This window comes from Stegodyphus dumicola, chromosome 1 (assembly GCF_044657685.1).
Source record: "Stegodyphus dumicola isolate Sdum_Otavi_A_Nest chromosome 1, ASM4465768v1".
Lineage (NCBI taxonomy): Eukaryota > Metazoa > Arthropoda > Arachnida > Araneae > Eresidae > Stegodyphus > Stegodyphus dumicola.
Genome location: NC_140768.1, coordinates 235,641,685 through 235,659,965, shown reverse-complemented (window position 1 = coordinate 235,659,965; position 18,281 = coordinate 235,641,685). Strand labels below are relative to the sequence as shown.

The window sequence follows — 18,281 nt, the reverse complement described above, 5'->3', positions numbered from 1 at the left end:
TAGTCCTATATACAAAATTTCAACGTTCTGAGACTACTCGTTTTTGAGTTATGCGAGATACGTACGTACGTACATCCGTTCGTACAGACGCCACGAAAAATTCTCTTCAGAATTCATTTTAAAGCAGTTTTTTAGTTTTTTTTTTTTTTTTTTTTTTTGGAGGAAAAGAGTTTTATTCTGTCCTTACGTACAGATATCACGCAAAAACATCGTTAAATTGCATTCGAAAGCAGTCAAAGTGGATATTTTCGTTGAAATATGCTGCCTGAAGCTTTTCGCGATTACAATACTTCCTTTTTATTTCGTACAAGGAAGTAAAAATAGCTGACTGAAGAACGTGATCATATAAACTCTTAACGTTAAAAGCCTGCAATTTTCGAAAAATGAAATTTTCACTAAAATCATTATTATTTCATGAGCTGGGAACTTATAAACAAAGCTCGCTTTAAATGCTGATAGCTAGAAAATTATAGAAATAAAAAGTAGCTACTAAACACTTACGTATGCAGTCCGCGAAGGACCAGAAAAATTTCTAACATTTCTTAAGCTGAAATGCACGCAAAAGGGCGCGTTGACAAATTCTATGGTTTGAACTCGTGGGAAAAGAGGGTTGCCAAATTGTGTAAGAAACTTGAAACTACGTAAAAGGAGGATAGAAACAAGTTAATAGGTATGTAAACAAAAAAGCTATGGTGTCTGCTCTTTGAAGCGCGTTTTTCTGGATCATTAGTCTGAAGACTTCGGTCTAGTCCTAACTGTATTGTTTAACGAAACCTGAGAAACATTCTGTGAAACTGGTGGATGTTGTCCTCGTTGAAACAAAATGGTGACAATTGCTGGTCATAAAGAAATTAGATTTTAAAGCTAAATCTGGCTAAAGCAGAGTAAAAAATGACAATAAGTAGTTAAAAGCTCAAAGGCTTCACCTAATCGAGCTTTAATTCGTCTTTGAAAGGAGTTGGTTTTTTTGTTAATGAAAGGAAAGTGATAAAGAGGTTTACGCCTAAAAACGTAAATATGAGAGAAACATATTTTACAGAGAGATTAATGACATATTTATATTAAATTCCATGCGTTAATGTAAGCCATCTTTCTTCCCGCCTCTCCGTTTAGAGTAAATTTATCATATCGATGTAAAAATGCTATTTACAAATTCTAGTTAATGTGTGCTTTTTTAGTATTTGGCTAGTCGTAATTTTGAACATTCCATTTTCAATAAGTAGATGGATTTATTAAAAGACGAACTTCTTGAAAAAATTAATGTCATTACAAACATTTTTAATTCTTAGCAGTTGCATGCGAATAGTACTTAAAATTATTTTTTATGTGTAAGATGCCAGTTAATGAATTTAATAATATTTAAATTAAACTATCTTTTGTCATAGATTCTGATTTTTTTTGTAGCCTAAAATATGCAATTCTAAGAATGTAATATTTTCTTCTTGTTGATTAGTCTTGTTAAGCTTTAGGCAAATGGAACCAATGTTATTTTTTTCAATTTCATCAATATTATTAATTGCTAAAATGTCATCAACATATCTGAAAATATACGAAAAGAAAATACGATTTTATTCATTTGCTTTTGAGAATTGAAATTCTTTAATGAAGAATTAAAGGTTGCAAAGAGCTGATGAAGAATTTGAACCCATTGGGGTTCCGTTTACATGTTTATGAATGGCATTATTAAATTGAATGTAATTGTGAAATAATACACTTTTGAAGTAAATAGACGAATTTTCACATGTAACTATTGTAAGAATATCTGGAAAAATATTAGGTAGTGTCAAGAGACTATTGAATATTTTGAATAAATAGGAGTGAAGTATAAAGATTTTCGAAACCATAGTAGTTAATATTTTTAACGTCAAAATCTTGAATTGCTAACGAAATTGGTACTTGTTTATTACTAATCCAGCAGTATCTGTGTTTTGTCTTGATTTACTGAATTTGTAATGAGGCTGAGAATCTTTTTAAGTTTTTCAGAAAACTTGCAGAAGTCAATTTCTTTTATGTTGTTATTTCTATCAGTGGTAATGAGTCTGATCGTTACTGAAGACTTGTGAAATTTAGGTTAAAGGTTAGGAAAACGGTTGTTGTCTGCTGAAACGGAAATTTTGAATCCAATTTAAACCCATTTTTTAATCCGTTCTGGAAAAAAGAGTAATTTATTCTGACATACGTACAGACGTCACGCAAGAACATCGTTCAGATGAATTCAAGAACGGTCAAAAGGGATATTTTCGTTGAAATATGATACCCGAAATTTTTCACGATTACAATACTTCCTTTACTTCGAAGTAAAAAGTAAAAAGATGAGAATCACTGTCGTAGAATAAATCGCTGATTTTTTTTTTTTTTTTTTCTGGTGTTAGCTCAGAACATGGTTCATACCAGGACTTAGAAGAGAAGGGCTAGCTCATAGAGCTTTTTCCCCTGAAGCAGAAAGTGAGAAGTGATGACGTAGCCATGATGACACTGAGCGCGCCAATATAATTCACAGTTTGGAAATTAGCGTTTTTGAACTAGCGTTCAAAATGAGCTGTGTGTGAAAGATAGCTATAATTTGGAAGAGACAATGTTACTGCTTTATGCATTTTAGACGAACCATTAAAAATTTAATAATGCTTACTCAATTTTAAAATAATAGATAAAATGTGCTACTCTTTTAACATAAAGTTCCGTGGCTTTTTTTAATTTTTATTTGCATGTTTTTTATTTAATGCACGTTTATTTCTAATAATTTCTTTAATTGCATGCTAACTGAGAGAATTTTTATACTGCTTCTAAGATAACTATAATAGCAGCTATTTAAATTTACTCAAAAAACAAATTTACATTGACATAAGTTTAAACATATATGACATATATATGGCAACATTTCTGCTAACCTACGTTTGATTTTTTGCCTAATTGTAAATTTTACATTGTTATAATTCTCTTAATAGATATTTTTTAAATAATTTTGTAATTTATACTTATATCTATATTACAATTAAATAAATGTATATAAGATTGTCACCTTAATTTTGACAAAATAGCTTTATCCAGAGTACCTAAAACAGTTATTTAATTTTTCAAAAGTGTGAGTAGAGGAAACAGGTGTTTTTATGCCAATTACTTTGATGTTTTATACTATTATGTTTTATCTAGAATGCTAATCTAGCACAAAATCTAATCAATAATTAGTTACGAAGGATACAATAAGAATACCTTTAACAAATACTTAAGAAAATTAGTTTGTTCAATACTTGTTATTCTTGTTGGTACTATTTTGGTACTATTCATAATACCGAAGATATTATCGATTAACTCATAGAAGTCAGATGCTTTCTGATTTCCTGTGGGGTAGAGTATACCTTTTGCGGTACTTTTTGAAAATAATGTCTTCTCTGGAGCGACTTTTTGTCTCTCGTTTCCCTTGACCATTAAATAATTTGGTTTTAGTTTGTGACACAATTTGATTTCTTCTCAATCTCTATTTAAAACCTCTTTAATAATATCAAAATTTAAAACGGTTACATCTTCTAAAACAAATCCTCTATCTAAAACGCGGTTTCTCAGTAATTTGAGGCAGAGCGCGAAATGAGACCTCTGATTAAAACAAACTGCACATTTTTTAAAAAGAACCAACTTAGTCCAATTTAGAGTCATAGCAAAGTTTTCAATCTATATGCATTTCGTCGAAACTGAGAACGCATATTTTTTCTACAGAATACAAATATTCGCCTCTTTCCTTCTTTAGAGTAAGAACATTACTTTGAATTCTTGGACTACACTAAGATTTAGAAAACACTAAAAAATAAAATAAACACCATTTCTTTAATTTCATAATACTAGGTAAAGATATTCCAATTTTTTTCTTAATAATTTCTTTTCTTTCCAAAAATCATAGCTTTAAGATGACAGAGCTCTTACGACAATGCAACGTGAAATATTTTCACTAGTCCACCTCATTTTTTTCTTTTCTTCTTTTTCAGTAATGCATTAATCTAAGTCTTTATAAAAATAAGCTTCAGAAAATTTTCCAAATTCTCCAATTTGTGCTCCCCCCCCCCAAATTTCGCTATTTGATATTTTAATTTCTGATACCAATTTCTGTCTAGATGTCGTCCACCTTCTTTGTCGCTGAACAAACATTCTAAAATTTTTCTTTTCTCTATTTTTCAATACTTTAATACAATTTAATACAATTTTCTAAGGATATTATTTTTTTCTTCAAATTATCAATGCATTCTTGTTTATCCTTAAACATTCAGGATGATCTACATTTTCATTTGTGAGTTTTATTTCAAAATCATTAAAAATTGATTTATTATTGTCATCATCAATTTCGATTTATTATTGTCATCATAATTTACTTTTGGCACAGCATTCCATTTCAACAGTTTCTTTTTGTGGCTATCCAAACAAGCGATTTTTCATATCATCTTCATAAACACTGCATAGAAAATGTTCGCTGCATATTTTTCCGTTCTTCATATTAATAGAATCTTCTCTTGGACATTTGTGTATCCATTCTTTCGTCAAAAGTAAACTCTCATTTGGATCCTTTGGTCCCATGAAATAAAATATCTCATCCTTTCATACTTCTGTAAGTGCTACGGCACGTTACTGCAGCGTAAAAAGCCATATTACGTAAACGATACTTTACAATATAGAATTTAAAATAAAAACTGACTAAAATTACATATATATAAATTATTTTAAATATATACATTATTAGAAAACAGATATATATATTATTAAAATTAATTTGGGATGTGTAACCTCTAGAAAATCGTCTCGCAGCTCAATGAAACTACTGTTTTAAACGGGAAATCAGGACAGGTGGCATCACAGTGACGTCAGATTATTGCCTGTTATGTCCCCCCATTAGGCTCGCGTCGGCGAGGAGTCGAACAAAGAAATGAGCTAGCCCTTCTATTTATCCCTGGTTCATACTTCAGTGCATTTTCAGTATTGTTTCTTCCCTTTTATATTATCGGAAGTCAGTCAAACGCACAAAGAGGGTTTTTTTTTTTTTTTTTTTTTTTTTTTTTTTTTTTTTTTGTTTTTGTTTTTGTTTTTTTGTTGGATACTTTAAAGACTTTGACCGTTTTTAAAATGATGAACAATTTATATGTCTAACAGAACATTTTGTTAATTTGCAACTTCTTGCCCTGTTCATTTCGAATATGGAAATATTGGTATTTTGTTGAATAAGTAAACATTTCCGAATGCAGACGATAATTCTTGAATCTCTGAATTAAATTTAAATCCATTTTCAACCAGTTTTGGCAAAACGAGTCATTTATCCTGTCCCTACGCACAGATGTCATTCAAAAATTTCGTTCAGATGAATTCGAGGGTGGTCAGAATGGATATTTTTGTTGAACTATGATACCCGAAATTTTTCGCGATTACAATACTTCCTTTACTTCGAACAAGGAAGTAAAAAGATTTTCTGATATGGAAATATTGGTATATTAAACATATTTTGTTGAACAAGTAAAATTTTCCGAATGCAGATGATAATTGTGTTGTAAATTCATTTAAAACGCAAAATTCTGACAAGAAACACCGCTTGCTGAAACATTTCAACAAACTTTTCGAGAGTCGAAAGTATTACGCGAGTTACTGATTAACTGCTTTTTTAATAAACTGCTTTGTTACAAAGAATATTTTAATGCTATTTATTTTGTAATAAACATGTAGAGACATTAGGTTATTTCGAAGCAAGAAAGATGAAAAATGAGAAATGTTCTGGCCGGGACTCGAACCCCGGAACTCTCGAATACGCGCTGAGCGTGCTGAGCACTACACCACGAAGGCATGCTAAGAAGGCGGGAAAAATATCTTATAAAGCTTAAAATAGAGATATATTCGAAAAACATGTAAAGTCTGTATTTTAATATTTAGCGTAAAATCTACACAAATTTCGAACATATACATGGCTGATCGGAACCACTAAATAATCCTGCTGTGGAATCACTGTAGAAAACGGAAGCGAGAAAGCTGCTTATCCGACATCACCTTCACTCTCTTAACTGGAAATACACTTGATGCTACAGAAACTCTAGTGCTATATAATTTTTTACACTCCACTATGGATCTTTGGCAGTGTTGGTATCACTGAAAAATATTTTTTCGTTCTTACAATTAATAATAAGTATGGTTCTACATTCTAATTTCGTTTCTGGTGTTTTGGCAGTTTGGATTATCTCTTAATGGAGGAAGAAGCTTTGATTCTACCTTAAGATTTCCTTATCGCCAGCTAAATACGTTTAGATGACAAATAAAGAATTGCGCGTTTCTTCAACACCTGGGACATGTAGGACCATATTAAATAGCGTAGAAATCCAACAACGCACATAACTGAAAGGTCAAGGCGCATTTGCATTTACAGCTCTTACCGAAGCGAGCTATTTCCTAATCAGTAGGAACAAACTGCCCTGGAATAAGGTTATACTCACTTCTATACTGATTAGGGAATGACTTTTGGAAGAACTTTAATACCACTCTAAGAATAGGCTTAACTGAAAATCTTTCTTCTTTTTATATAAATACTTATCTAATTTGTATATTCTATAAAATACTGAAATAAAAGAAATTAAATGCAAATGATAATGTAGCAGTAAAACTGATTTATTAAACCAAAATACTGCAACATTTTAATTTACTTTTATTATGAAGGTAATTTAATTTGTTTATTGTTTCAGGTGTTAAGAAATGGAATTAACTGTGTTAAAATCTAAATATTGCAAAGTCCCTAAGGATAATTTCGATAGTTTTTTAAACTATCTACAAGCCTCGCTAAGGCGAGTACAAGATCTGAAAAACTACATAGTAAGTAGCATTTTTATTGTTATGAACATCTTTCTGTACAATCGCATTTCTACTGTATATTGATGACGGTCGCTCTGGTAATTTCTTTGTTTAGTAGTGCCCGGAACTCATAAATACCCACGTGTATTAATAACAACTATCAATTTGTGATATTTATATTTCAAATGCATATTTTTTAAAATAATAATATGAGCGCGATTTCGTTGAATAAGCATGAAATATGGTGATACTCTACTTTTACGATTAAGTGTACAAAATCCGCCAGACAACTTCCCTAAGTATAGGGTGTCCCCCAAAACGCGCCAGATTTAGTATGCCCAAAAATATGTTTTACTTTTCAGAAAATATTTTTAATGTTTTCCAACAAGCAAATGTTCTGAATTAAGAATACGAGTATTAAATTTGATTTGACCTTAGGAAACTTCCAATTTATCATTGTCAGTTCAATTCGCAGCTTTGCAGCTTACTCGACTTGGAGCGCTACAAAGAAGAATAGCAGGTTTTGATAGTGAAAATTCATTACCAAAAATGGTGAGTTCAGTGCTGCAGAACAAGTCATGGAGAACATACGTCAGACATAAATTATATTTTTACGAAAGACAATATATTTCAGTCTTAAATCCGAATATTTCCCCGTTGTAAGTATGTAATAATAGTTTTCCTTTTCTAAAAATAAAATATTTTATTGCGTATATTGAATCCGACACTTTTATTGGGACACCCTTTACTACAAGTATGAAATATTTTGTAATGAAATTTTGCATATTTCCTTACTTCAATACTAAATAAACTTGTGTCATTTTATATGTCATCATTTAAATAATTCCATATGAAACCCTGACTTTGTATAACCCCAGGTGGAAATCCCAGATTGGGATTCTTACAAGATGAAAGGTTTTGAGTGGCAGCTGCTCACAGTTCATTACAAATAAACATTTAAAATTTTAAATAACGCCCTTGAATGTCACCATTCAGATAATTCCATAAAGAGCAAAAGCTATGCGTACCAACAGCTTAAAATTCATTAAAAATAAATTTTTATTTTCAATTATAATTGTATAAAATATGTGTTTGAATATTTTACAATATTTCGATTAAACACCTATGTGCAATTTCTCCTTTCCTATTATATTTTAGTTATTGATTGCGTTGTAGATTATTGTGGGCTTTATATTATTTTCTGTGTCATTTTCTAGTTCGAAAATTATCCTTCTTTAAATGAAGACTCCCTGGAAGAATTTGAATATGAATTTCTACGAATTCCAAATCTAGATGTAAATGATGTGAGTAGAAAATTTATTAATTTTCTTATTTCATTAACCCAGATGGACTATTAGTCTCAAAACACGATTTTGCGCTGATTCACTTTAAATGCCGCGGCTATTTAATCGAGACTATTCGCGTAAGTGCGTCGCGTTATTTAATTGAGACTGTTGCCATTCGGCAAAATGTAAAATATTTATCTTTCAAATTAAATCTGTCTGTTATTAATTAATAACTCTGCTCTTTAAAAGCGATAGATGCAATTCTTAAGAATATTATTTTTTTTACTTTTTAAACAGATTGATTTAAATGAAAATTGCATTTAATTTATGATGCATAGAATTTAATTAAATTCGATATTTTTCTAGAGAACCGTTATATATTTTTTCACTTTTCAAATATACAGAAGATATATATATGTATTATTCTCAGGTTAGTCTACAAATATATTCATTCTAATATCATATAAATGTTTCGCTATTCCACCTGGCCCATCTCTATTGATAATCTCTGTGGTAAACCACACTAAACATTAAAAGAGTGGTTTTGAGCGACGTGTTAAAATCTGAAGCCTTTCAGATTTTTCAACCCAGAAAGTTTACTCTCGAAACGGGACTTTGCGTTTTTCACTTATCATTCAGGTCTGCTGCCATTCAGAAAAATATATGATATTTATTTTTCACATTTACTACGTCTGCTGGTAATGAACAAACCAAGCTAGTTAAAAGTAGTAGACGAGGTTCTTAAGACATATATATATATAAACATATATAAATATTACACATGCTTTTGAATCTGGTTCAATTAACTAAAAATGCATTTAATTCGTGAGAAATCTAACTAAAACATTAAATATTTTTATATAATTATGTTATATATTTTTCATTTTTCAAATATACAGATGACATAAATTTCCATGTTAGTCTAAAGGTATATTCATCTAGTATCCTATAAAATGTTTCTCTATTACACCTGGGCCATCTCTATCCATAGTCCGAACTTATTAACCATATTAAACTTTAAAAGAGCCTTTTTGAGCGAAGGTTAAAATCGAAACCTTTTAAATTTTTTTAAATTATAATTATTATCATTCTTCTTCTTATTATTTGCTTATTGATTATTTTATGAATGTGGTTATATTTTATTAATGTGATTATTTATGTGTATTATTGCTATTATTTACGGATTTTAAAATAAAATGGGCTCTTCGGAGACTTTCTAAATTTTCTCTCATGAATCTTCATTTGTTTAATCGATTGCCCCAGGTAGAGAATAAGGAATTACGAACATGTGCAATATAAGTTATATTTTATGAAGGATTTTAATCATCCGATTCTGTGATATCCTAAAATGCTTACATTAAAAATGTTTCAAAATTTCTTAAAATGTTCCTTGTACATGATACGATTACCACATTCCAGTACTGTTAGGCTAGTATTTAAACCAAAGTTCTAGAAAACTGATTTTTTTTTTTTTAAAGCAGACAGTCCTTTTGGTTTTGCACTACACTAAATTCCTTAATGTAAAATAATACGCAATTTTCTATCTTAACATCTTCTTTATATTGAAATATTATAATATTTTTATCACAGAACTTATCTGGATTTTTCCTAAATATTGTCAATATAGTTAAAGGATTAATACTAATTCCTAGTTTTAACTTAAATACAACCCTCTTCAAAGCATATATACTCCCGTCACTGACACTCATTAGTCTTCTGCAGTAATATGCGCTGCCCAATCTCTGTCCAAGATTCAAATAAAGGGGCCAAGCTTCTTAATATTCCAGTAGCTATATATGCACTTTCTTTTCGCTTCTTGCTTTGCATGAATAACCCACGTCTCTTCGCTAGAGGTGTCTTCTAATTTTTAAAATGTAATTACTATATATAAAATTGTAGCGGGCTGATTGCACCCATTGTGCTATGCTAATCAAGAAACTATGTCTTAATAGCTTAGAGGTCAAGAAATAAAGATGCTATCATTATCCAGCTATCCCAAAATTCTAGTCATCATCCCAATAGTTTCAAGCTACCTGCTATCACCATTCCCACCCTAATTGGTTTCCTCATCTACCAAAATTCTTACATATGAAGGCCGTTTTCAGCTCCGGATTGGCGAGATGACGATGACCTCCTAAAAACGTCCCAGGCATGCTGTATAGGATTAAAGTCAGGAGATCTGGCTAGGTAGTACCTTCACTTTCCGGGTAATCGTTGACTAGCTGAACCCTATGTGGACGAGCTTTGTCATCCATTAACAGGGACCCAGGACAAACTGCGCCCCTGAAAAATCGAACATAGGACTCTAAGATCTTCTCTATATACCTCATAGCAATCAGGGAGCATTTGTCAAGCACATTCAAGAGTGTGCCGCAGTCCAACATAATGCCTGCCCAAACCACTACACCTCCACCACCATAATGATCATTTTCCCTGATAAGAGCGATAGAATTGATTTCAACGCTCTCTTCCGTACAGGGACTCCGAGAATCGGTGTCCAAGCTGAATCTCGACTTATCTGTAAAAAGCGCGGTGCTCCAATAAAGTGTGGTCCAAGATGCATATTCATCGCCCCATGATGAATACGCTGTCTTTTGTGCTGCAGTGAGCGGGAAGCAAATACTGCTTCTTTTGGCATACAGCCTTATCTCGTGCATCGCGCTGTAGGGACCAAATAATGATTCTTATCCTTCGTTATGGATCATGGTCGACCTTATCCAGATCTTCATAGTTTCCTGAAACTATTTCCAGAAACTGCAGATGACACTAGAATTTGCATCGAGCTCTGTAGCCATCCGGCGCTTGTGATTGGCATGCCTCAAATCTATCGACAATCTCCATTCATTCAATTTATGACTACTCATTCTACCTGATAACTTAAGAAACTCGCCCAACATTTGCGAGAAACACGGTTAATGTTGTGAAGGAATACGAGCACACAAATCGCAGAAAACTCTTCGTTCGCTTATATCCGATCTACAGTCGTAGCTCTTCAGACATTCACGCGTACGCTTATACTACATTCGATGCCTAATATTTACGTATTGTTGGGCACATTGTTAGTACCTTTGATTCAATACGTTTCGTAAAAATAGACATAATTTGCAAATATTCAAAATTTTGCAACGAGTGTGTATACGTATATACGAGTGTGTATGTGTTTTATAAATATATATATAGGAAGAGGGAAAACAGAATAAAAAATTAAAAAATGGGTAGAGGTGTTCAAGAGTCATGTTTTATCTTCTTCGTATTTATGCGAATGCCTTGTGAAATCACTTGCTGCCCTGATCTGAATAGTGGATATAGTTAGTGGCTATCATAATCGATGCGTTCATGTCCGAATTCCGGAGAATGTATGGATGTTTTTGAGCGTTTAATCTCTATGATACATGAGGGCATTTAAAATACTGGAAAGCAAACCCGTCCGCTGGGGAGCACTCCTTCAAAATTTGAGATGAGCTGTATAATTAAGGCGCTGGAACTATATTTGTACCAATAAATGGTTAAATGCCTGGTGTCCCGACTGCATTCAATGTCGTTTCTCATAACGAAGCTGGAATACAGATAAAAACTGGTTTGAACAAATTGCAGTTGAGATTTTCGTCTTTTGTCAGCCTTTTCTTACTTTTTGTTAATTTCGTTTTAAATTTAAATATTTTCGATAAATTTTTGGTAATACCTACTTTGAATACGAGAACATTAAAATAATAATCTAGTTTAGTTCTCTTTTTATTGAAAAAATTAATGTATTTAGGGCTCAACAGACTTAAGTAATTCAACTTACAAATCTGGTTAAGTATTGCGCAAATTGTATGTGTGAATTATAACGTTTAATTAAAGCAAACGAACTCAGATATGCTTTAAATTTATCTACATCACCACTCATGTGAGTTAAATTAAAATACAACACAGAAGTACCATTCACCTGGGTCTGCCTGAGAAGACAAGCTTCCTTAAATATTATTCCTAATTACAATATCTAATTTATTCTAATAGCGTCCTTAAGATTCAGGTGAGAGCCTAACATTAATTCAAAAACATATTAAATTAATTTTGCGACAATTTAACGAGAGTCAACGGTTGCTCTCCATAAGGCAGATTTCACGCAAACGGCTTAAATGTAAAATCTCTAGCATACCGGCTATGCGTTACTTTAGAATAGAACTGCTTATTACTCAAATCGGCATTAATCATGGAATGAAGGAGCCTTGGTGCGAAATAAAGCAAAAGAAAAGATGTAAAAAAAAGAAAAAAATTCTGAAAGACTTAAGATTTTAAATTGCGTCCTAAGGGGCGTTTTTTCCCCGTTTTCTGTGTTACCTTTATTTATTATATATCATGTTCTACGTGTGCAAACCATAAAATGAAGTCCAACAGAAATATCGCACAATTTTAAAATGAGCATATCTTTAGAATTTTGGATACAGAGTCTCATGCACTGGAGATAATTTTTTCCCATACCGTGTTGCCATTGTACGCTTTTAAATCGTTTAGTTTGTTAACCAAAAATTCGTTAAAGTGTTACAAAATATGAAATTGATAATAAAACAAATTTCAAATTCAAATGACGGCTACCACATGCCCATATTCCTATATTCTGTGGAAGATTACGTTATTCAGATTTTGATGGCTCTAGGCACCGTTGTTTTAACACAGTGCGAAAAACATACATGCATTCACGCAGATTCTTTATTATTTAATTTCTTTAAATATAATACAGGGCTGTAATATTTCGTGGCAACAATTGATTCGCCGTTTATAGTTTTCAACGCAAAATGCCAAAACGTAATTAATAGTCCTTCTGGTCAAATTGCCCCTTTGGACTAATAACCATGTTAATGGGCTCAAACATAATGCCGTAACTAAGATACATGTTTCTTATGAGAAAACGTGTACCACCAGGTTGTCCTATAGCTGAAAAGATCCTCAAAAAATTACTTTTGCCTTTAAAATATATGATGAATGTGTAATATGTTTTGATTAAATTAATTACAGTCATAATGGCAGGTGTTAACTTATGCCACCATATGAAATAATGCAAATAATTTATAAAAGTTCCCAAGTATTGTTTAGCGCTGCAACATTAACGTTGCAACATTTTACCAGCAGAAAAGCAGATAATATATTTAATGTTCTTATAAAAAGATCATTAAATTAACGATTATTGAAGTAAAGAACTTGTAAGGTATATTTTAATTTTATGACAGTTATTTTATTTCGAAGCCTTTCCTGTCAATTCTGTTTCTGCTTACAACTCTCTACCAGAATGAATTTTTAGAAGAGTTGAATGCAAAGGAGTTAGAAGAAGTATTTAAGAAACTTCTCAGAGTCTTCTTAGTATTTAAGAAATTCATTTCCTTAGTATTTAGTTCTTCTTAGTATTTAAGAAACAAATAAAAGAGAACTTACTTCTATAGAGAGTGCTAGGAATCCTAGAAGCGCGTGTTTGCCTTAATTGCGTTTAGCTTCGCTAAGTCTCGTTTAATTAATTATAGTTCAGTTTCTTATTTTGTATTCTGAGTCAAAGCCCGAGAAGGATGCCGACTGTTAGTCATGAGTGAAAAAAAGGGTATTCTAACCCTTCTCGAATCTACGTCTTTAGTTGTTTGAACTCAGCGATAAGTCGCTACACAGTTCACTGGGTTCCTCGATGTTCATCTTAGACAAAAGAAGTGAGGAACCCTACAAACGTTTGCAGAAATTCGCATTAAGGATCGTGTAGCAGAATATTTCACAATAAATTGTTACACATAAGACCACCTCGACATTATAATTATTAATTTGTCTTTGCCCTTGCCTGAAAGGGGAAAGTCATAATTTTCGACACAAATTTTAAGCATTTAAAAACATAAAAAAACTATTTTAATGAATATAAAAACATGTTTTTATTTTTACAGGCGGAAGATTTGTTTCTAGAAGTATGGACAATTTTCGAAAAGTATAGAAATATTTTTGAAAGAATGGAAGAACAATGGCAAAAGGATGATATCAGCTACTATGAACGATTGAAATATACTGTTCAAGATAATAAAATACTCTTGGAACATATGTCTTCGTGGCTGGAGAAAACTCCCCAGCCTATAGATGTTGCTCCCGAAAACATCTGGACTCTAAATAAGTCTCAAGCGGTAGTACGAGACATTATTATAATTAAAACTTATATAAAAAGTTTAAAGCTCATTTTCGACAGCTTAAAGAAACTCACATGTGTGCAATTTCGTGGAGATGATTTTACATCTTCTACTAGCATTTAAAAATGGATATACCTTATAGTATATATAACAGCAAGTGTTTAAAATATATATAGTCTTAAATATATCCAGTTCAGTCATAACATGTTCATGTAAAACTTCATTTGCATTTTTAGAGCCTTTTTGTCTAAAATAAAATCTCCTTTGTTCCCAGTGAATAAACTGATTTGTATGTATGCATTTGTGACTCTTTATGAATATTTTCAACATATCTTTTCAAATAAAAGAGAAGTAGCTGTTACTTGAAGGCTAACAAAATTCAATATAATTTGTAATCATAAAAACCATTTAAGAATATGCATGGATTCTACTTAGAAAGTCACATGCCTAAGCTTACCATATTTTAAGAAAAAGAATCCAGCCCCAAGAACGTTTGAGGGAAGACAGGGTAAAACATATAATGCACTGGAATCCTGTAAAAAAACTGATTTTGGCATTGATCCATTCAAGCTATACGTTTTGTGTTTATACAATACTGTATTCTGTGGTCAGTCCTCCAGTTACAAGTTATACAATTCCTTTCCCCCTTCCCCGAAACTTTTCTGTGTATAACCAAAGCAGGACATTTCATGAAAAATTCTGTTTTGTCATTAGATAAGGATTGCAGCGTCATATAAGGCTGTATGACATGCAGACGTTGGTGTGAAGGAATAAAGCGAAATCATGTGGAATGAAATTTCATTGTCAGTTCTGCATGAGACAGGATAGGATGGGAGGGATATTTCACTCTTGCATAATCTTCATTAGCAAGTATTTTCATTAACACTTTTTGTTGGATTTTATATGCTCATAGATATTATCATATGAACATTTGGAAGTCACTTTCAAGCTTAAAAGTTCCCTTACTGTTGGCACATATAATCCACTCTTCTAGAGACCAAATGTTGTTCATAGTTGAGAAAGTCCTTTCGATTAAATCTGAAACATTTAATGGAGAAGCTGATTAAGAAGATAATCACTTTAAAAAAAATCCCGAACAAAACTACTGACATAAATACAAATCCTAGACTGATCAGACTAATCTGGGACATCTGAAACCCTACACATGCAGGAAGACTAAAGCAATATAGATCAGTCTAAGTTGCATAAATTTACATGATTAGTTTCTAGAACTGAATTCCAGGATTAGTTTCAAGAATTAGAATTAGATTCTAATCTTCTATACTTTCAGCTTTTAAAGCAACTATTTCATATTTTTTTTCATTTTTTTTGTCAATTAATGGTGCAGGAGTTTTGTTTCTTTCCTTAATTAATTAAATCTATCTCGATTTTTTTTGTCTGTCATTATCGCGTGAACATATGTTTCTCTTTCGTCACTTTTATTTTTGCTCTTGAAAAAGAATGTTTATTTAAACTTCCGAAAATATTCCTGCAAATTTATGCAAGTTACGTTGATTCTTGCTGCTTTATAGTATTTTCAACATTTTTCTTCTGAGTTACACATACATAAGGGATCCTCATTCTCCGGATCTATACAATAGAACCCATAGCATTCGTTTATTTTGCTATAATCGGTGAAATAAGCAAACAAAACGGAATGAAATTCCCTCCTTGGCCAAAAAGGATTCCGGTATTTATGTATTATCTCGCCGACACATAAACTGCAGCCAAACAGCTTACTTTAAGGGCAATTATAGATAAACGTGATATAACAACACACTCATAACTTCTGCTCTTTTGTTTTACGTAACGTAAAATAAAACGCAGATCGGTATTCCGATGGTGTCGGGATTTTCGTAGTGGAAGAAGCAGTTCTGACGACAGGCCACAACTTGGTCAAACGTATGTGGTAATCACCCGGGAAGCAGTTGCAAATGTGGATCGTCTGGAGAAAATGAATCGGCGAATCACCACTCAAAAAATAACGGAGGAAATGTCTATGAGCATAGGAAGTGTGCGCACAATACTGCTTCCTGGGTACCACATGCGCTTGACCAGGTTGTGGCCTGTCATCAGTACTGCTCCTTCCACTACGAAACTTTCTACACCATCGGTATACCGATCTACGTTTCATATATTGCATGCCATACACAGTTTGTATTCTACGATAGATATCAGAAGCACTCGCATTTCCCGCTGTTAAAAATTGCAAGACCGCGCGTTGACACCGTTTGGAGGATGCGAACGATGCCTCTTAACGTGCTCCGACGTTATCACACAGGCATCTGGCGAGATCTGACGATATCCTCTGCAACCCGAGCAGTCAGCGCCCTGTACAGGTGCATGGGCAGTCAGCTTTCTTTTCAAATGGCGGAGTCATTAGAGCAATACCACTTTCATTTGAACGACCCTTATACTTATTTTTGACTAATAGTTCATTTTAAGTTAGCATTTTAAAATTACTCTCTTTTCATCCATGCTTTTCATGCCATAATGTAAATGAGATAACGAGCTTTTATTCAGATTAAGGTAGAAAGAAGTGCTATTTAAGGAAGAGTTTCGTTAGTTTGTTTTAGAGCGTGTCTGCCTGTTCCAAGCCACGTTGTGCCGTGATTATTAGCGACCTGATTTAATGACGTTGAGTCTTCTAGCCCTTTCTCTTTGTCTCACCGGTTTTCTACATACCAGAGCTTTGCCTGCGCGTTAAATTATCCTGTAATCAACCCCATTTTGAATTTATTCAACGGCTACGTTATTCTGTTATGCCAGAAGTGCTTGGCTTGTGTAAACTTAGGTTGGGTAACTGTTAAGTTGTTTTCGAATAAAATGGTCTTATACAACCTTTTTCTGACTTTTATTTCGTTTCACAAATCTAGAAGATAATTCTTCAATAGCTTTTTGAAGTCTATAGCGTATGCTCCTTAAGAGAACTAGACTTTATAGGTCTAAGTTTAGAATAAAGGTTTAGCAACCGTGCTGAAAGTTTTCCGTTATTGTCAGCACTGATACAGTCTTGTCTGACTGAAATTAAGTAAGCAATTCGTGAAATAGCTAAATCAGATTACTGTATCTTAATTTTAAATTTTGACCTATAAATACCTTGAATCACTGTTACGTATTTATAAACTACATGTAGCTGCATGTATACTGAAGTTAATTGTATTAAATCTTTTTGTCATGTACTTTTAACTAACAACTCCTTTATATTAAAGATTCATATTAAGGCTAAGTTTGAATAAATCTCAATTGTCTTATGTTGTCTTAATTACAAGGGTCTTAACAAGTCAATACATTGTTGAATTAATATTTTGAAATTCAAATGTAAAACTGAGAATAGAACTCATTCTTCAGCGTTAAAATATTAAACCAGTTTTAGAGTGAGCCAAACTGAATTCAAGCATATAAATTTGCAGTGAGTCTACCAGTGATTGGGCGAATAAAACCACTGAATAATGGCAGCTTGATTCAAATTCTGGCAAACGGGCTGAATTTAAGGGCCTTTTAAATTTCCCTTATGTGTAACGTGAATATGAGTCAGTCCTTTGGAAAGTGCTTTATCCTATTCAAATAAATCTAGATCCCTTAAGAGATAAATTAGAAAAGGAAATTACCCAAGAATTGAGGAAACTCGTTATAAGTTAAGCTTTAAGGCCGTTACTGTAATCTTGTAAGTCATTCCTGGAGTCCGAGAAATCCTTGGCTTAGAGAGAGTTCATGGTTAATCTATATTTCACACATATGAGAAAACTTTCGACTGGTCCAAGTCTATTTCGTCTGATTGTCAGGGTTGTAAGGAATAATCTTTCTTCAATGCGAGCCTCCGTGGTGTAACTGGGAAGTACCTGCTGCTAATAATCGTAAAGCCAGTAGTTGGAATTCCGGGAAGGGATCGCTGATTTTTTTACGTTCCTTCTTTTGAAAAGCCTAATAAACACTACGATCTAATTCTAAGAAATTTTCACTTTATTCTAATGTTATTCCTAGTTATATCTCAAGAACTCTACTGTGACAGTGAGTTAATGTTTGATGAAATATCTCTCCCTTTTGCCTGTTCCTT

The 18,281-nt window shown here is 32.5% G+C and overlaps 1 protein-coding gene across 4 annotated transcripts in view; it reads left to right on the top strand.

Annotated features, from left to right (window-relative positions):
* The window catches only part of LOC118185484 (uncharacterized), a 68,281-nt gene extending 53,763 nt beyond the window's left edge, over positions 1–14,518 (top strand). For all 4 annotated transcript variants that reach the window (XM_085826521.1, XM_085826525.1, XM_085826536.1 and 1 more), the window contains 3 exons: positions 6,699–6,825; positions 8,022–8,108; positions 13,991–14,518. In XM_085826521.1, coding sequence (XP_085682647.1) covers positions 6,709–6,825; positions 8,022–8,108; positions 13,991–14,347 — 561 coding nt within the window. In that variant the 5' untranslated portion in view covers positions 6,699–6,708 and the 3' untranslated portion in view covers positions 14,348–14,518. The remainder of the gene's footprint in view (positions 1–6,698; positions 6,826–8,021; positions 8,109–13,990) is intronic.
* The last annotated feature ends 3,763 nt before the right edge of the window (positions 14,519–18,281 follow it).